General features: G+C 42.2%; 1 protein-coding gene across 1 annotated transcript in view; it reads right to left on the bottom strand.

The window, feature by feature from the left end:
- LOC147115197 (arf-GAP with SH3 domain, ANK repeat and PH domain-containing protein 1-like) overlaps window positions 1-21395 on the bottom strand; it is a 439694-nt gene that overhangs the window by 79856 nt on the left and 338443 nt on the right. Inside the window, exons 17-19 of the mRNA XM_085993991.1 lie at window positions 20342-20475; window positions 11668-11759; window positions 8158-8344 (exon numbers count right to left, since the gene is read on the bottom strand). Of these exons, the coding sequence (XP_085850117.1) occupies window positions 8158-8344; window positions 11668-11759; window positions 20342-20475 (413 nt within the window). The remainder of the gene's footprint in view (window positions 1-8157; window positions 8345-11667; window positions 11760-20341; window positions 20476-21395) is intronic.

Here is a 21395-nt window from a genome sequence, read left to right as displayed (position 1 = left end):
TAGGAAGGAGACGTTGCTGGATCTGGTGCTGGAGAACGAGGTGGGCCAGGTCGACCAAGTGTCTGTGGGAGAACACTTGGGTACGAGTGATCATCGTATCATAAGATTTAGATTAGCAATGGAGAGGAGCAAGGAACAATCTAGAGTGGAACTTCTAAACTGGAATAGGGCTAACTTTAATCGGATGCGAAAGGATCTAGCCAGGGTAAAATGGAACCAAAGTCTGACAGGAAAAACTGTTACGGAACGATGGGTGATCTTTAAAGGAGGAGATGTTCCAAGTACAGGCTAGGTATATTCCAACAAGAGGGAAGGGTAAGGGAACCAAAGCAAGGGCTCCTTGGATGACAAGGGAGATTAAGATGATGAAACAAAAAAATAGGGTGTATGATGAATTTCAGGTGAATTCTTCAAGGGAGAACCAGACCAAATACAGTAAGTTGAGAGGAGAAGTGAAGATGAAAATAAGATTGGCAAAGAGAGAATATAAGAATAGAATGGCGGTTAACATAAAAGGGAACCCAAAAATCTTCTACCAGCATGTAAACAGTAAGCGGGTAGCAAGAGGCAGGGTGGGGCCTATTAGGGACAAAGAAGGTGATGTATGCTTAGAGGCGCAGGGCAAGGCTAGAATACTCAACGAGTACTTTGTATCGATGTTTGCTAAGGAGGTGGATGCTGACAAAATATCAGTAGAAGTGGAAAAGGTAGAAGCAATGGAAGGGGTGGAAATTGATAGACAGGATGTACTAGAAAGGCTGGGTATGCTTAGAGTGGATAAGTCGCCTGGTCCAGATGGCTTACATCTCAGGTTGCTAAGGGAATTGGGGGAGGAGATAGCAGAAGGGCATGCCATAATTTTCCAATCTTCCCTAGGTGTGGGGGAGGTGCCCGAGGATTGGAAAGTGGCAAATGTGACACCATTTTTCAAGAAAGGACGTAAGGACAATCCTAGTAACTACAGGCCGGTCAGTTTAACATCAGTGGTAGGTAAAGTTTTAGAAACAATAATCAAGGAAAAAATTAATGGGCACTTGGAGAGGTTTATGCTAAGTAAGGAGAGCCAACACGGATTTGTAAAAGGCAGATCGTGTTTGACTAATCTACAGGAGACTTTGGTTTATCCGGAGGTTGTATGTCCGGAAACCTCGATCTACCGGCAGAAATCAGGAGCCGTTCTGTTAGGTTGTTTTCCTTCTTGTGGCTTTTTTTTTTTCCAACAGTCAGGCTTTGGAAAGTCTCTCTGAAGCTGTTGCTAAGCTACAGAGACGCTTCCAAGGTACGGGCCGACTGTTTGAAGCTGTTGCTAAGCAACAGTGTTTGTTGTCAGACACAGAAATGAAAATCTCCGTATGCTTCAACATTAACTTTGTATGTCCGGCAGTTTTGATAGATCGGCAACAGCTCGGTCCCGTCGGTGCCGGATATCACAAAGTTTCCTGTCATTGAATTTTATGATGAAGTAACAGGGAGGATTGATGAAGGGACTGCAACGGATGTTGTCTACATGGATTTTTGGAAGGCGTTTGACAAAGTACCACATAGAAGGCTGGTTGACAAAGTACCACACAGAAGGCTGGTTAACAAAATTGAGGCTCATGGTATAGGTGGGTCAGTGGCAGCTTGGATAAGGAATTGGCTTAAAGACAGAAAACAGCGAGTTGTGGTAAATGGCTGTTTTTCAGACTGGAGGATGGTAGACAGTGGTGTTCCCCAAGGGTCAGTGCTGGGGTCAGTGCTTTTTTTGATATATATGACCTGGATATTGGAATACAGAGTAGAATTTCTAAATTTGCAGATGACACCAAACCTGGGGGTGTGGCAAACAGTGATGATAATACTGCAACAGGACATAGAAAGGCTAGCAGAATGGGCAGATGGAATTTAATACAGAGAAGTATGAGGTGATGCATTTTGGCAGAAGGAACAGGGAGAGGCAATATATACTTAATGACACAGTTTTAAAGAGTTTGCAGGGACAGAGGGACCTGGGATTTAATGTGCATAGGTCCCTGAAGGTGGTAGGACATATTGAGAGAGTGGTTAGCAAAGCATATGGGATCTTGGGCTTCACAAATAGAGATATTGAGTACAAAAGTAGAGAAGTTATGCTGAACCTTTAAAAAAAGGCTGGTTAGGCCACAACTGGAGTATTGTATCCAGTTCTGGTCACCACACTTTAGGAAGGATGTGAAGGCACTTGAGCGGGTGCAGAGGAGATTTACCAGAATGGTTCCGGGGATGGGGGATCTTAGCTACAAGGACAGGTTGGAGAAGCTGGATTTGTTTTCATTAGAGCAAAGGAGGTTGAGGGGTGATTTGATAGAGGTGTACAAGACTATGACAGGTTTGGATAGGCTAGACGGGGAAAGGCTGTTCCCACTAGTTGATGGTACAAGGACTAGGGGACACAGATTTAAGGTTTTGGGCAAGAGATACAGGGGGGATGTGAGGAAAAACTTTTTTATGCAGCAAGTGGTGAGGACCTGGAACTCGCTGCTGACGGAAGTGGTGGAAGCGGAGACACTCAGGGCAGGATTTTCATTGGGACGTGGAGGCGGGATTGGAGGCGTGTGGGGGGTTAAAATCCCAAAATCGGGGGGCTCGAACCCATCCCGCACCCAACCCGCCTCCATGCCAGTTTCAAAGGAGGCGGGTACCCGACCCGCACTGGGACCTGCCTCCCCAAGGCGGGAAGGGGATTAGTGCCGATTAACTGCCTGTTAACAGGTAGTTAACAGGCAGTTTTTAGCCTAATCCCTATTTTTAATGTTGAAGTGTGGGATTCCCGATGGCTCCAAACCACGCCAAGTTAGAGGCGGACCGTCGGGATGAAGGGCTTGGAGGGGTTGAGATGTCCGGTGTTCAGGTGAGTGATGGGTGCATGAGTGCAAAGTTAAGTGTGTTTGGTGCGTGTAAAGTGTTTAAATAAGTTTTACATAACTTTACTTACCTTTACAGCCTTCCTTCCTTCAGGTCTCGGGAGTCCCTCATCTCACCAGCACAGAAAGCAGAATGGTTGCGAGCTGTCAAAAATTGCAGCATTCAGCTTTCTGTTCCGGGGAGATCTCTAAATCATCCTGAGAGGAAGGAATTAACTTAGAATACAGATTGTCAGTGTTTGACAGCTTCAAACAGCTGCGAAACGCTGATATTTCATCTGTCAAAAGGTCTTGACAGATGAAATATCAATCTGTGACGTCACCTGTTGCCGGGTGGCCCTTAATTGGCTTGCTGAGCCTGCTGGGCGGGCTCAACAAGGTCGATCAAGTCAAAATCGCGTGGGTTGGCTAGAACTTGATGGAGGCGGGACTACAACCCTGAAAGTTGTAGTTCCGCCTCCTACCCAACTCCTCAATGAAAATCCAGCCCTCAATGTTTTCAAGGGGAGACTGGATAGGCACTTGAGGGAAATAAACTTGCAGGGCTACGGGGATAGAGCGGGGGAATGGGACTGACTGGATTGCTCTACAGAGAGCCGGCATGGACTCGATGGGCCAAATGGCTTCCTTTTGTGCCATTATGACTATGAGTTTGAAAGTGATTTAGTTAAATCTGAAACTAGGGTGTTAAATCTAAATAAAGCAAACTACGTAGGTATGAGTGGCGAGTTGGCTAAGGTAGATTGGGAAACTACATTAAAAGGTATGACGGTAGACAAGCAATGGCTAGCATTTAAAGAATTAATACATCATTTACAACAAATATACATTCCTTTAAGGCACAAAAACCCCACAGGAAAAGTGGTCCAACCGTGGCTAACAAGAGAAGTTAAAGATAGTGTTAGATCAAATGAAGAGGCTTATAATGTTGCCAAAAAGAGTAGTAAGCCTGAAGATTGGGAGAATTTTAGAATTCAGCAAAGGAGGACCAAGAAATTGATAAAGAAAGGGAAAATAGAATATGAGAATAAACTAGCGAGAGACATAAAAACAGACTGTAAAAGCTTCTACAGGTATGTAAAAAGGAAAAGATTAGTGAAAGTAAATGTGGGTCCCTTACAGGCTGAGACAGGAGAAATTATAATGGGGAATAAGGAAATGGCAGAGAAATTAAACAAATAGTTTGCGTCTGTCTTCACGGACGAAGACGCAAAAACTTCCCGGAAATAGTGGAGAACCAAGGGTCTAGCGAGAATGAAGAACTGAAAGAAATTAGTATTACTAAAAAAAAATACTGGAGAAATTAATGGGACTGAAAGCTGATAAGTCCCTCGAACCTGATGGCCTACATCCTATGGTATTGAAAGAGGTGGCTAATAGAGATAGTGGATGTCATTTTCCAAAATTCCATAGATTCTAGAACAGTTCCCATGGATTGGAAGGTAGCAAATGTAACCCCACTATTTAAGAAAGGAGGGAAGAGAGAAAATGGGGATCTGCAGACCAGTTAGCCTGACATCAGTGGTAGGGAAAATGCTAGAATCTATTATTAAGGACGTGGTAACAGGGCACTTAGAAAATAATAGGATTGGGCAGAGTCAACATGGATTTATGCATGGGAAATCGTGTTTGACGAATCTTGAGGTTGTAACTAGCAGAATAGATGAGGGGGAACCAGTGGATGTGCTGTGTTTGGATTTTCAGAAGGCATTCGATAAGGTGCCACACAAGAGGTTATTAAACAAAATTAGGGCTCATGGGATTGGGGGTAATATACTAGCATGGATTGAGGATTGGTTAACGGACAGAAAACAGAGAGTAGGAATAAACAGGTCATTTTCAGGTAGGCAGGCTGTAACTAGTGGGGTGCTCAAGGATCAGAGCTTGGGCCTCAGCTATTTACAATTTATATTAATGACTTAGATGAAGGGAGCGAGTGTAATGTATCCAAGTTTGCTGACAATACAGAGCTAGGTGGGAAAGTAAGTGAGCAGCGAGGAGGACACAAAGTCTGCAAAGGGATATAGACAGGTTAAGTGAGTGGGTAATAAGGTAGCAGATGGAGTATAATGTGGGGAAATGTGAGGTTATTCACTTTGGTAGGAAGGATAGAAAAACAGAATGGGCTAAAAATTGAGTAGTGCCCCAATTGGGGCCCTAACTTCGCCGGGGCGCTACTTTTAGCGCCCCAGAAAAATTAGCACCCCCGCGCTGGGACTTGCGTGGTTGCACCCCAAGGGGGAAGCGCCCTGCATCCCTCTTGGGGCACTGCGAGTCAATATTGCGGCGTTATGTGCCGCAGCGCCACACACTGCGACATGTCGCGCCGTGGTATTGCAGGCCTTCCTCCCCTTCTTAAAAGGGGAGGGGCCTTGTGCAGCGCGACCTGGGGCCCAGCTGGGCCCCCGGGGATTGGGAGTGCAGGCAAAAGAGCCTGGCACTCAAGAGAAATGCCGGGCTCTTGGAGCGCAGCCAGCACTCCGCGGGGGGGGGGAGGCGTTTCAGGAGGTCTGGGACGGGAGCGCAGGCAGGTGGCCAGCAACAAATATGGCTGCCCCGCACCTCGCCTTTAAATTGCACCTCCCTGGCCGCAGGTGTGCCCCCCTGACCCCGCTGGACATAGCATCTGGCGGTAAGTCAGGGGGCGCTCCCGAAGATCGTGGCCGGGGCGTGAGCGGGGTGCTGCGCATGCCAATGACGTCATTGCCAGCAGCGCCGCAGGGCGCTACCGGTTAGCACCACCACTAACTTCCCGCTGAATTTTGCGGGAGGCGTCGGCAGTGCTAGTTGGTTTGCGTAATGGGAGGCGCAACCAACTGAATTTTTCCCCCAATGTTTTTTAAATGGTGAGAAACTATTAAATGTTGGCATTCAGAGAGATTTGGGTGTCCTCGTACAGGAAACACAGAGTTAGCATGCAGGTACAGCAGGCAATTAGGAAGGCAAATGGCAAGTTGGCCTTTATTGCAACTGGGTTGAAGTACAAGAGTAAGGAAGTCTTGCTACAATTGTACAGGGCTTTGGTGTGACCACACCTGGAGTACTGTGCACAGTTCTGGTCTCCTTATCTGAGGAAGGATATACTTGCCTCAGAGGCTGTGCAACAAAGGTTCACTAGATTGATTCCTGGGATGAGAGGGTTGTCCTATGAGGAGAGATTGAGTAGACTGGGCCTTTACTCTCTGGTGTTTAGAAGAATGAGGTGATCTCATTGAAACATACAAGATTCTGAGGGGGATTGAAAGGGTAAATGCTGAGATTTTGTTTCCCCTGGCTGGGGAGTCTAGAGCTAGGGGGCATAGTCTCAGGATAAGGGGTCGACCATTTAAGACTGAGATGAGGAGAAATTTCTTCATTCAGAGGGTTGTGAATCTTTGGAATTCTCTATCCCAAATGGCAGTGGATGCTGAATCGGAGTAAATTCAAGGCTGAGATTGATAGATTTTTGGACTCTAGAGGAATCAAGGGATATGGAGATTGACTTCAACTTCACTTTCCTGCCCAAAGATCAGCCATGATCTCATTGCATGGTGGAGCAGGTTCAAGGGGCCATATGGCCTATTCCTACTCCAAATTTTTATGTTCTTATTTTACACATAACAGAAATAGAACTAATGGGTTTGTAGTTGCCTATGTATTTTGTTGTCTTTTTGAAACATAGAAGATAGGAGGAGTAGGCCATTCGGCCCCTTGAGCCTGTTCCGCCATTTAATGAGATCATGGCTGATCATCCAAATTCAGTACCCTGTCCCTGCTTTCTCCCCATATCCCTTGATCCCTTTAGCCTTAAGAAATATATCTAACTCCTTCTTGAATATATTTAATGAATTGGCCTCAACTGCCTTGTGTGGTAGAGAATTCCACAGGTTCACCACTCTCTGGGTGAAGAAATTCTTCCTCATCTCAGTCCTAAATGGCTTGTCCCTTATCCTTAGACCGTGACCCCTGGTTCTGGACACCCCCGCCATCGGGAACATCCTGCATCTAGTCTGTCTAGTCCTGTGAGAATTTTATAAGTTTCAATGAGATCCCCTCTCATTCTTCTAAACTCTAGCGAATATAAGCCTAATCGACCTAATCTCTCCTCCTACGTCATTCCTGCCATCCCAGTCTGGTGAATCTTCGCTGCACTCTCTCCATGGCAAGAACATCCTTCCTCAGATAATTTGACCAAAACTGGACACAATACTCAAGGTGTGTTCTCACCAAGGCTCTGTACAACTGCAGCAAGACATCCTTGCTCCTGTACTCGAATCCTCTCGCTACGAAGGCCAACATACCATTTGCCTTCTTAACCGCCTGCTGCACCTGCATGCTTACCGTCAGCGACTGGTGCACAAGGACACCCAGGTCTCATTGCATTACCCCTTTTCCCAATCTATTGCCGTTCAGATAATAATCTGTCTTCCTGTTTTTGAATATGGGCATCATGTTGGCCTGTTTATAATCTGGTAACACCTCTCCAGTGTCCAGTAACTTCTTGATAAGAACTGTCAGTACTTCACAAATATAATCTCTTGTATGTCTTAGCAATTTGGAGTAAATACCCTTTTTATTGGTTTTGAGTACTTTCAATCTGTCAAAGACTTCCATCTCATTTATATTCATTTAGCTCAGGTTATTTCTGTTTGGGGAGGACATGTTGCTCAGGTCTTGTCTCGTGAATACTTGGAGGAAGTCATAATGATAATGTTTATTACCTAATACTCTTGCTCTGTTTTGAAGCTATTTGCATACTTTATGGTTATCACTTCTTCCCTGACTGCCTTCTTACTGTTGAAGTACTGGAATAATTTCTTACTGTTAGTTTCAATACATGGCACAGACCTCCAGTGGAGATAAAACACTGGAATTATTGAAAAAAACAATTGAATACCGGATAGGGGACTGTGATATCTCTCTGGATGGATGAACACAAATGGACCAAATGACCTTCCTCATCCATAATTATCTTGTGATCGAGCAATTGAAAGGCATTAGTTTGTGGGGCAGGCCAGATGGACTGCAGTGTCTTCTCGGTCCTGTATGTTCCTGTTCCTACATACTCGTATAACAGAGATATTTTATATGGTTTTTGCCTTAGGAACCAAAACCCAGAGAAGTAATGTTGGATTTTATAGTAAAATGAAAACCTGGGTAAAGTTGAAATGCAGAATTAAAAAAATTTACTTTATCCATCAAAAACAAATCGTTTGAATGTTATATATACGCTCTGTATAGAGAATTGAACTGAGTCACGTAATCTCAGATAGTTAAAATAGTTACTATTTCTCACCTGCCCAAGTTCTGGTAGTGGCTCCATTAGTTCAACTCCCTCTGCATAGACTTGAATTAGTGCAAGTAAATCCCTGGATTTCACAGATTCCAACAACTCATTCATTTTAGCTGAAGAAGTGGTGCACAACCTTCTGGCAAACTTATGGTCTACATATTTTGCATGGATGTATTCTTTACGTGCAGTCCTGTCAAAAGAAAAGCAAAATTATGCAGTTGAATAACACGTCATAGTTTTCTTGCAAATAAAGATACAAAGGAGTAGTTCAACACCCAACTGATAAGTTTTATAGTTGTGGTATAATTCAGCAGTGATCATTCCTTTTGTTACCAGAATATAATTACTGGATAACAAATCAACTATATAATATATGTATTGTTACGTACCAGGGTTTGCTTTTTAAAGAAAAAAAGTAGGGATTATCCTGATTAATTAGCCTATTAACTTTCTTAATTATAGCCCCCTTTTTTAAACTGTCGTTGCATAGAAATTTTAAAATGTCACGACTGCTTGTATTAATGAAAGTAAATCTGTATTTTGCAGCAGTTCAATAAAACAAACGTGATTTAAAAAAAAAAAATTCATAGGACCCAGAGTAGGTCATTTAGCCCCTCGAGCCTGTTCCGCCATTCAATGAGATCATTGGCTGCTCTGTGATCTAACTTCACATACTCACCTTTGCCCCACCTTTGCTTAACAGAAATCGATCAATCTCAGATTCTGACCCAGCATCAACTACTGTTTGTAGAAGAGAATTCCAAACATCTATCACCCTTTCTGTGTAGACGTGTTTCCTAACTTCACTCCTGAAAGGCCCGGCTCTAATTTTAGGCCATGTCCCCTAGTCCTAGATTCCCCAACCAGCGGAAATAGTTTCTCTCTATCAACCCAGCAGTTTCCTTTAATATCTTGAAAACTTTGATCAAATTACCTCTTAATCTTCTAAATTCCAGGGAATGCAACCCTAGTTTGTGTAATCTCTGCTCGTAATTTAACCCTTGGAGTCCAGGTATCATTCTAGTAAATCTACGCTGCACTCCCTCCAAGGTCAATATATCCTTCCTAAGGTCTGGTGCCCAGACTGAACATAGTACTGCAGATGTTATCTAACCAGGGCTTTGTAAACTGTAATATGATGTTTACCCCATTGTATTCTAATCCTCCTAGATATTAAAGGGCAGCATTCCATTAGCCTTTTTGATTATTTTTTGCACCTGTCCATGACATTTTAATGATCTATGTACATGGACTCCCAAGTCTTTTTGTACCTTCACTGCTTCTAGCTTTTCACCATTTAAAATATACTCTGATCTATCCTTTTTAGGATAGTTAAGGCAATCAATTAGGATACCACCATTTGAGAATTTTGCCTCTTTTTACTGTTTTTAACTTTTATGGCACTAAAGAAAAAACACAGTTCAACACCGTGTCATTTCCATTCCTCAAATTTAACTCCCATGGAAATGAAAATAAATGTTTAATCAGAATCATGAGGGGCAGCAGAGGCACATGGAGAGAGAGGAGGGATCTAAAGTGAGTAGACAGAGGGACAGATCAACTGTGGTGTTCAACAACGTATTTGAATGATATGGTGTCTCGGTCAACTTTGTACTGCAGTTTCTGTCTTTCTCTTTATATGTTTTTGTTGATTTGAACTTAGAGGAGTAGAGGTTCAGGGAGGGAACTCCAGAGCGTAGGGCCTAAATAGCTGAAGGCATAGTCACCAATGGTGGGGTGAATGGAAGTGAGACGGATGTACAAAAGGCCAAAGATGGACAAATGGAGATGGGGTGGGGGGAAGGGGGAGGGGTGCTGGAGGAGGTTACAGAGATAGGGAGGGGTGAGGCCATTTAGAGATTTAAATAGAAGGATGACAATTTTATTCTATTTAATTATCTAGCTGGACCAAGTGAGGTAGTATCATTTTAATTGGCCCCACTGGCATCAGCTTGATTAATATGACATGGCTACTGGCATCTTTGTACCTAACCTAATTTAGGTTATTGGTTTATTCAAGTTACCTTTCAAAAGTCTGGAAAGACTGTATTCTAGCAAGCTTCAGCTGTACTCCTAATGTATATGAATATGGCAGTAAACATAAGATATCAATCTATTACCCCAAAATTGTCTTATTAAATTATATAACTACATCACAAAATATTACGTATATAGAGCTATGAATATATTTTTTGAAGTGTGAATGTTATCGTATAACAAGATCCAACAATTAGTGCTGATGCCAATCCAATTAGGAGATCTTGTACTGGGAACTTAATTCCTCTATTTTGAGTTTCTAATACTTTCAATGGTAGAAATGTATCCCAACATGGCTGCTTGCCAATTTCTCAACAGTACTATGAAAAATTTTCATGCCAAATTTATGCCACCAAGAGCATTCATTTATGCAAGATTTGCACTGCATTGGCTTCCAGGAAAGGTCCCCATATTGTCAAATACTTCCCCAGATCTAGTGCTGCACCATAGGTTCTCGATACAGTTGAAGTTGCTAAAGCTGCTGAGATTCAGCACAGGATAGAAGCCTCTGGCCCTCTCCTGGAGAAAACCAAATAATGTGAGCAGAGCAAATGCATTTGTCTGATGCAGCTTTGGACCACTGAGTGGCTTAGCTTGTTGGTGGTGGCTTGGACGGATCTGCTGGTGAAGAAGTTTTATGTAGTAGTCATCTTTACATATATAGCATGAGCCATCCATATGGCTCTCTGACAGTCTCTCCTGCAGAGCACTGGTGCTGAAGACAGGTCTCTTTTGAAATGTCCAGGAGGGACTCCCTGCATATGTAAATGTGAGTATTGCATTAAAGATAGTACGCATTTAGTGCCTGAGGCGTAGTCACATCTGCCCCTTAAGGTTCCAGTAGTGTTTAGAAGAGGAACCACTCTTCCTCCTCCAAATCTAAACACCATTGGCACCCACAAAGGAATTTGCATACTACTACTTTGCTTGCTGTACATCAAACAGCAGCTGGGAGCAAGATTGTTATCAGAAAGAGTTGTAAAAGCGGCCTAAACAGCAATAAAAAATAATACAACAATAATAATACAGATAAAGCTAGAAACCAAAACCTTTCAAACCAACTCTAAAAAGTCCAATTTACCTTTAGGAAATCAACTCCTAAAGGCAAACTATCCAGACATGCATATGTAGATTTTATATGGCTGAGCATATATTGGGGTGTGAAGCTCCAGGCCGAGGATGATTCTAACAATCTGCAACTCCAATTCAGCGAGCAGCGGAACCATGCAAAAATCAACCCTTATACTGGCATAACTTGGCAATATTTAGGCAATAGTGCTAGATCAAATACTAGCAGAAATCATTCACTGGTTGGTAATTGGATTTAAACCAATACTTTGACAACAAATTACAAGGAAGGCATTTGAAGAAAAAATAAATTTAACCCAAACAATGAGTAAAAGAATGCCCATTTGTGTTTGAGTTCATCGTCGTTAATTATTTCTAAATCACCTTACCCCTCTCAAATGTACTTACATGTCACTATATGGAATAGGCTTTCGTGATGGATGCGGCAGATTGGCTTCCAGAATTTCATTAAAACTGATATTTCCTACATTCTTGGCCAGCTGGAAGCAAAAAAAAGGTTTTTGTTTCAGTTCTTCAAAAGAACACAGAATGCATTTAATGTCATTGTTCTGGACCAATGAACATTTTATGTGTGCAGATAGCACCCTCTGGTGGTGGTTATTGTGTTAACAGTTTGTATGCTGGAAAGGTCATCTGATCTTTCTTCCTGTGTGAGGTCATTTGACCTTTGTTCCTTTCTTCCTGTGAGAGGTCATTTGACCTTTGTTCCTTTCTTCCTGTGAGAGGTCATTTGACCTTCCTATCTTTCTTCCTGTTGACCCCAGGAAGCAGTTTTGCTAGGAAGAACCTGACTTGAGTAATGGAGAATCTGCCATGAGAGGTTCCATTCACAATCCAATGTAATCTGATTTCATATGTTAGGCCAAGCGCAATATCTGTGAGTATCTTTGGTTCTTAGCATAATAGCAATGTTGTCAGAGTAATATTTTGATAATACTATGTTTATAAAAGGTTAATGTTTAATAGTTACAGAAGTTAGTTCAAATGTTAGTTAGTTATACAATTAGTCTATTCTACTGTTGTAAATATGTTTATATCTTATGTAATATCGAATGTATAGTACTCAGTTTATGTACAAAACATACTTTGTCTTTGTTTACAGTTTCACAAATTTGTTCAAGTAAAGCTTCAAAACAGCAACCGGCTTCAGAAGAATTATTTTTGAATGAGTGTTTAACTTGCTGGATAGCTAGATAGGAGCACGTCTAGCGCGGCCAGTACAGTCATAAATAACATAAGAAACAGGAGGAGAGGCCATTTGGCCCCTCAAGCCTGCTCCACCATTCAATATGATCATGGCTGATTGTCTATCTCATCTGCACTATACCCATATCCCTTGATTCCCTTAATATTCAAAAATCTATCGATCTCTGTCTTGAATATACTCAAAGACTGAACCTCCACAGCCCTCTGGGGTAGAGAATTCCAAAGATTCACCACCCTCAGAAGAAATTTCTCCTCATCTCAGTCCTAAATGGCCGACCCCTTATTCTGAGACTGTGACCCCTGGTTCTAGACTCCCCAGCCAGGGGAAACCTGCATCTACCCGGTCGAGCCCTATAAGAATTTAGTATGTTTCAATGAGATCACCTACATTTACAGTAAGCATATTTGGAATGGGGTAGTAATTGCTTGCAATCTAGAACATATAAAGGTGGGATAGGGAAGAGACAGGTGTTGCCAGCATCAGATGGAATGGGTTTAAATCCCAATTACCTCATTATATCTCAATGTCACAAATTGTGAAATCTGTGCTGTTTTATTTTTGAAGTAGAAAAATACTAGCTGTAGGCAGTCATGGGTTAATTTGCAAAGAAAATGTTTTGTTCTGGGTTTTCAATGACCATAATGGTGAGATATGAATTAACAGTAGTTAATTCTCTTTTAAAATAATTAATTGTCCTCAATGGAGTGAAATCTTGTATACTGTAATAGTTAATAAATTTATATTTCCAGAATTTTGTTAATAAGAGGGTAGTTATGGATTGACATTGTCCCGTTTGGTCTATAGTTATGCAGAAAAGCCAAGGTAAACCAAGATGGATTCCAGTCATAGAATGCATAGGAGATTGGTATTGATTATAACTCACGTGCAAAAGATTCTTCATTAGAAAATTGCAAACATGTTGTCTTGCCTGCTTATGCTAGCCTCAGAAAGAGCAAATTGAAGTTATCAAGGCACTCCAGTATGTTGTATTTTTATAGGTTTAATTACGTAGGACAAATGTGTATGCCGTATGTCATCACAATCTGTCTGTGTGTATGCTGTTAATACAGCTGCTGTTAACTGCTACAATTTGTTGTGCCTGCCTTTGATGTCTTATCGCCTCCAATCTTTATTGCAAAAGAAATGAATTCCCTTATATACACTGGAATCCATTCAGCAATCGACAATGGCTGATATTACTGTGGTAATGTCGGCAAAACGGTCAGCGTTCGCCGTCATTACGCCTCTGAAAGTGACAGAAACGTCCAGAGTCAGCGCATGTGCAGATAAATGCTAAAATCCAAAAGTTGCCGTCAGTCATTCGCTACTCCGCCACAGGTTGCTCTGTGGAACTTCCTGGAGTTGGCAATCAATTCAAATCATAGAGGGACGAAAATTTCCCCTATTACGCTGGAATATCGCTGTTAAACGCCCCCACCCCCGAAAAGGTTAAGTCTTGTTGAAAGAGGTGTTAACTACGTTTTAAACGGCATAGTGACTGCTGAACAACCGTTCTGGCCCTGAAAAACAAATTTTATATTTGCGGAATGTCAATTTTTTTCCATTATTATGATAATTACATGGTTTTTAAAATAATTTATTAAAAAATGTTTGTTCATGATATTTTAGCTTCTACCTTAATCCTATTTGTATGTCCCAATCTTTATTTTGTTCTCTGTAAAATTTATAAAAAGCAAATTATAATCTGTGCATTTTACATCCTGGTTTGCTGTCTTTGAGAATTCTTCAATGTAATTGGCTGCTTAGCCTGCTTGGCCTGCTTGATGACATCACTGTTGAAGAACGCTGGAGATATGCTTGATTTGGCGGCAGTTTCAAACAAACATCGGGAGAGCTGAAATTCACGCTACAGAGATTGCTAGATCTTTGTGGGCAACTTTCTTCGAGGTCAGCGACAAGCGGCGCCGCTTCGATGCTGACCGCAAATTCCGGGCCATTATTTCTTCACACTGTCCCCCGCCGTGCTAAAAGGCTGCCTGGTATATCTGTGCGTCTTTCTGAAGTGTGTTTTAACCCAACAACTCTAGCTCAATATTCTATATATTGTAATGGCTTATTCTATTTAATAATCTATACGTGCCTATCCTTACAGTTACATCCTCAAAGATTCTATGAGATTTCTCAAGCATGATCTTCCCTTTTGATATCTGTATTAACTATTTTCTCTTTACCTAAATGCGTGGTAATTTCATCCTTAAAGGCTCTAGATATTTCCCTACCACAGATGTTAAACTAACTGGCCTGTAATTACCCAATTAACTCTGTCTCCTTTTTAAAAAATGGGTTCTAGATCCACCACTCTCCAGTGCTTTGGCACACATCCACACTCAATGGAACCCTGAAATATAGGCCCCGATATTGACTGGGGCGGGGTTCCGTGAGTGAGGGTGGGGGCGGTTGTTCCTGCATGCTGTGAGTTTTAACTCCAGTGTGCGTCTTTTTTCTAACAGGTTCCCCGCCCATAGGCTACAGGTAGGGAGTCTGCATTTGCATTAGGGGAGCATGGGTCTGGGTCTTGGGAGGCAGGTTCGATCCCCAATCCTGGGGGGGTGGTCTGATATCCAGGTTTGGGGGGGGGGGGGGGGGGGGGGGGGAGTCTTTGGATAGGTGTCTAATGGTGGGCAGGGAAGAAGCTAGGCTTGGTGGGTTGGGAGAAAGCACTCCTGCTCCTCCTGGCCCACAAACAGTACTGTAAAGGCAACTACCTTTTCCACAAAGCAGTCCTCACCTCCCTTCAACTGCTGGATTTCCCAAGGCCTGGGAAACCCGGCAGGCCAGGGTTAAACCTGGAAGACAGGTTAAATATGAGCCACGCCGGTTTGAGTCGGGTTTAACATCCCACCTGACTCCAACCCACCCATTTAGTGTGGTTAAAATTACCCCCATAATTTCTAGGACCTCTGCAATTTCCTCCCTCAAGATCCTTGGATGTATTCTTTCAGGCTGTAGCACATTGTCTTCCTTCAGTTTAACTAACATCTAAAATTTCTTCTTATCCATTATATCGCTCCTCTTGCTCTCAACTACTTTTAGGATTTTACCTCTTCTCAGATACCCCTTTCCTTCAGTAAAAACCGAGGCAATGTATTTAATAATTATTCTATCATTTTTGCATCATCTGCAAATTGACAATCCTCACCTTTCAGGGGCCCTATCTAATTTTTAACAATTCCCTTTTTACTGATATACTTATGTTTTGTGACATTTCCCCCTCCCCCCGATACTCCTGTTAGCTTTCCATATCCCACACTTAACCTAGTTTCTTATTTTCTCATACTCTAGTTTTTTCATTATTTTTATAGCCCTGATAGCCCCTCCTCTTCAATTTTAATTGGCTTCTATTTATCTATGGCATCCTAAACTTTTAGTAGTTTCTCTTTTTAATGAATATACTTATTCTCTATCTCTGTAACCTTTTTAAAAAAAAACATCCCACAGTTGCTCTGCAGGCCTGAGTGCTAATTTCTCCATCCACCTCATCTCAGTTAGCGTGCTTATCTTTCTTGAATCTCCCTAATAAAATCTGGTGTCGTAGTTTTTGTAGTGACTTTTTCCCCCCTTTCTAGTTGGAACTTAAACCTTATATTGTGGCCACTAGTCCCAAGGTGCTCACCCACATTTAGCTAAACATAGAAGATAGGAGCAGGAGTAGGCCATTCGGCCCCTCGAGCCTGCTCCGCCATTCAATGAGATCATGGCTGATCATCCAAATTCAGTACCCCGTTCCTGCCTTCTCCCCATATCCCTTGATCCCTTTAGCCTTAAGAAATATATCCAACTCCTTCTTGAATATATTTACTGAATTGGCCTCCACTGCCTTCTGTGGTAGAGAATTCCACAGGTTCACCACTCTCTGGGTGAAGAAATTCCTCCTCATCTCAGTCCTAAATGGCTTACCCCTTATCCTTAGACTATGACCCCTAGTTCTGGACTCCCCGGCCATCGGGAACATCCTTCCTGCATCTAGTCTGTCCAGGCCTGACAGAATTTTATAGGTTTCGATGAGATCCCCTCTCAATCTTCTAAACTCCAGTGAGTACAAGCCCAATCAACCCAATCTCTCCTCGTACGTCATTCCTGCCATCCCAGGTATTAGCCTGGTGAATCTTCGCTGCGCTCCTTCCATGGCAAGAATGTCCTTCCTCAGATAAGGCAACCAAAACTGCACATAATACTCAAGGTGCGGTCTCGCCAAGGCCCTGTACAACTGCAGCAAGGCATCCTTGTTCCTGTACTCGAACCCTCTTGCTACGAAGGCCAACATACCATTTGCCTTCTTAACCGCCTGCTGCACCTGCATGCTTACCTTCAGCGACTGGTGCACAAGAACACTCAGGTCTCTTTGCACTTCCCCTTCTCCCAATCTATTGCCATTCAAATAATAATCTGCCTTCCTGTTTTTGCCACCAAAGTGGATAACCTCACATTTATCCACATTATACTGCATTTGCCATGTTTCTGCCCAATCACCCAACCTGTCCAAATCATACTGGAGTTTCTCAGCATCCTCCTCACAGCAGACATGCCCAGCCTCTGCAAACTTGGAGATATTACATCTAGTTCCCTCGTCTAGATCATTAATATATATTGTGAATAGTTGGGGTCCTAGGACCGATCCCTGCGGTACCCCACTAGTCACTGCCTGCCACTCAGAAAAAGAATCGTTTATTCCAACTCTTTGCTTCCTGTCTGCAAGCCAGTTCTCTATCCAAGTCAGTATCCAGTTGTGTTTTAGCTCCCCTTTTTTTAGTACCTTGTTTGCTTCTATGCGTACTTATGCCTTTAGGAACTTGTATGAAGGAGCGTATATTCACTTCAAGACAGATGGCAAATTGTACAATCTCCGCCACCTGCAGTTTAAATCCAAGACCTCTGCACAACTTGATTGGGAGCTCTAGTTTGCTGATGAATGTGCCCTTGTTGTCCACACAGAAGAGGACCTCCAAGTCATATGTACCATTTCTCGGATGCTTTTAAGAGATTTGGCCTCATTATCAGTCTGAAGACGATGGAAGTTATATACCACCCTGCTCCTGGAAAACCTTACGTGCCACCCAATATTACTATCTAAGGGCACAGGCTGCAGTGGACAGGTTCACCTACCTAGGAAGCACCATGTCACCTGATATACTCCTAGATGATGGAAGTGAACCACAGATTATTTAAAGCCAGTACCAATGATCCCTGTCAGCTGCACTTTGTTCTGCGCGGCCTGTTTCTTTTAAATTTCTGCGCATGCGCAGTATTTACACTGGAAAAGCCAATGGGCAGCCTGCATGGAACCTTGCATATGACTGCGTGGCCATGCAACTTAGCGGGAACATTGGCCAGTAGTGCTTTTGAAAGGCTCAGTGTGAGGTTACGGGATAAAAGGAGCATTAAACGGGAAGCAAAACTTAACATCTACGCGGCATCCTTAAATGTTAATGTTTCAGGTCAATAACTCTGTTTCTCTCTCCACAGATGCTGCCTGACCTGAGTATTTTCAGCAGTTACTCTCTTAATTTCAGATTTCCAGCATCTGCAGTATTTTGCTTTAGTTATAACATCCTTACTGTATGTGCGCAATAGCTGGACCACTTACAGTCGCCACATCAGAAATTTCCACCAAGGTTGCCTCAGAACCTGACATGACAATTCGATGGTAGCCCAAGATTCCAGACACTGTCCTCAGAAGAGCAAATATGCCAGGCATAGAGGTAATTATAGTAAAGGCGCAGCTAAGGTGGGCTGGTCGCTTAGTTCGAATGCCTGATACAAGACCACCCAAGAAGGTATTCTACAGTAAGCTGCAACTTGATAAATGCTCTCGTGGTCAGTTCTAAAGATATAAGGATTGCCTAAAGACCAATCTAAAAAAAATGGGGCATCTCAACTGACACATGGGAGCATGGTGCTTGTGACAGGAATAATTGCCAATAGATGATTTATGATGGCATGACAAAGCTTGAAGCAAGTTGTATCCAACTAGCCAAACAAAAAAGGGAGTCCAAAGAAAATCAAAGAAATATCATCCCTCAGGATCACATTGGATGGCCTGTATGTAGAAAAACATTCCCTACAAAAATCAAACTTTACAGTTATATGAGAACCCACAACCTATGTTAAATTGGTGATGAATCATAGGCTGTTATCATTGACAATGATGCACAAATCATTTGCAATAAAAATTATAAAATGTGCACTTTAGAAATGGAGTTTATAATTTAAGTTGTCATTCTTGTTGTATGTATGTATTGTAAATTAGATGAAGTATATAGTTTATGCTTAATATCTTTGCTGTTATAAATTATTTAAATATGAATAAACCTCTTCCAACGCTTTAGATTGCACATAGATGGTTTAGTGTGTGGTATTTTCTGTATTCCAATAGACTGTAGTCAAGGTGGGAATCTTACATTAACTTCAGTGTGCAGTTTCCCACAATCAATTTTGATTGTTGGACGCAGGCTACATTATTTCTGCAAGAGCAGAAAGTGAAAGATATAGAAGAGGCAAGAGCTGCTCAAGGAAAGTGTTGTCAGGCTGTTTGAGAAAACAGTGCCTTATAATCCCAAATTATTACAAGAAGCAGATACAAAATCTGTCAGAAGAGTCTCAACAGGGGAATTATTTGTTTTTTAAAAAATGGGATGTGGGCATCACTGGCGAGGCCAGCATTTATTGCCCATACCTAATTGCCCTTGAGAAGGTGGTGGTGAGTCGCTGCAGTCCATGTGGTGAAGCTACTCCCACAGTGCTGTTAGGTAGGGAGTTCCAGGATTTTGACCCAGTGACTATGAAGGATCAGCGATATACTTCTAAGTCAGGATGGTGGGGAACTTGGAGGTGGCGGTGTTCCCATGCGCCTGCTGCCCTTGTCCTTCTAGGTGGAAGAGGCTGTGGGTTTGGGAGGTGCTGCCGAAGAAGCCTTGGCAAGTTGCTGCAGTGCATCTTGTAGATGGTACACACTGCAGCTACGGTACACCAGTGGTGGAGGGAGTGAATGTTTAAGGTGGTGGATGGGGTGTCAATCACGTGGGCTGCTTTGTCCTGGATGGTGTCGAGCTTCTTGAGTGTTGTTGGAGCTGCACTCATCCAGGCAAGTGGAGAGTATTCCATCACACTCCTTACTTGTGCCTTGTAGATGGTGGAATTAACACCATTAAAGGCGAGGTACAACTCAAATGTATAAGCGCTGCTAACAATTTATTTCCTGACGTAGTGTAATTATTTTACATGTATAACAGCAAATATTTAAACTCAAAAGTATTGTGCCTTATTTTATATACTGATCTGTAATGCTATTTGTGCAAATTTCATCTTCTGTAGACATAGCAGAAAATTGCCTTGCATAAGGATTAGTATTGCATTTGTATTAGTAGATCTTCAAGAATTAAAACAACTAAAATCAAACTATGCTAATGGAAATCCAAAGTGAAGCTTGCTATTAAACAAATGTCATAATATACATTTCTGGTTACTAAAGCTTTTGACACAACAGGTCATTCTATAATAAGAGTCTATTTTTGGAGTTAAATTGCTAATGCTATAATACTCAAGATTTCAATACAGACTAAATTCACAATCACATTATTTTAACAAACCTCAAATTCGAACTTCCAGCTGAAAATAATTTTTTTTATTTGCGGTTAGTGCGGTAAAAAGCTGTCTTGGGCAGTTCCCAAAAATGGTCGGTATCGTATCAGCCACTTGTTATATGCCCTGCTCAATAGAACTGAATATCGGACACAATTTGTGCTACCGCAGTATATCTGGTATTGTTGAAATAGGTTCCTACAAGTTAACACCGTTATATTTTTGTTAGGGTATATTATAATTACAATAACTCACCAAGAGTTCAGAGGTTCCTAATTTATCTAGTTCTAGGGACTGTATTCTGGAAATGTGCACTCCCATTTCTCGGTGTATTCCAGAACATTCTATACATGTCAAAATTCCTAGGTTGGTTGACAGCCAAGTAGGATCTGCATGAAAACAAAAAATGACAATTATCAAAATGTACTCATACAATGCAGAAACACAAGCAATGCTCACTGAAATCCTCCTGTAAAAATATTCATAATGTGTGTAAATTCTTTGGAATGCGTTAAGAAATCATGCATACATTATATTGTTACTGCATATTAAAAAATACTAAAGTCTCAGATTCACTGCTGGTGGAAATATATTTTAGTGCTCTTCCTCTTTTAGATTTCCCACATCATGCACCATGCATTGGACTCTGCTATTGCTACTGTTTGGTTGTCCACAGCTGGCAGCACAGTCAACCTGAGGGAATCACTCTGATTTGTCCTCTCTTCCCTTGGGTGAGGGGTAAGAGGGGCACATTTAGTATACAAGGGTGAATTTTGCATGACTCCACACCAATGTTCCCTTGTAATTTTTTTTTTGGGCTGCGCGGCCCATTCAAAATACCATGCATGCGCAGTTTTTCTATTGAAAAGCCAGCAAGCCACCTGCGCAGCAGCCCTGCATGGCCATGCAACTTAGAGAACATTGCTCCACACCCCACACAGAGTCTTCCTTGGCGGAAGTGTGGGCATGAAGAATTGGGCACAGCGGTCAATTTTATCATCAAACAGGACTCTAGTCCAAGAGCAGAGCATTTGAAAATTTGCCTTTGATCTGTATCTTCCTCCCCAAGTCGTATCACACCGTGACTTGAAGCTGCCATAAGATTTTTAAATGCTTGCCTACTGTTCTAAGAGTCAATCTAGCAAGAAAAATGAATACAAGTCCAGATTTTCCTGCAATGGCAAGATCAGCAATGTACACCTTAAATTTCGCTGTTTAGTGCGCCGATCTCACCGTTGATAGCTTACTCTTTATTTTCCTGCATTTTTAATTAGGATATGCCGCAGCAAACATGGCGGCAAATCAGAAG

This window comes from Somniosus microcephalus, chromosome 7, assembly GCF_052327205.1.
Source record: "Somniosus microcephalus isolate GS21.2 chromosome 7, FLI_Smic_1.0, whole genome shotgun sequence".
NCBI lineage: Eukaryota > Metazoa > Chordata > Chondrichthyes > Squaliformes > Somniosidae > Somniosus > Somniosus microcephalus.
Note: the sequence above shows the minus strand (reverse complement) of the source record. Positions and strands in the feature narration are given on the sequence as shown.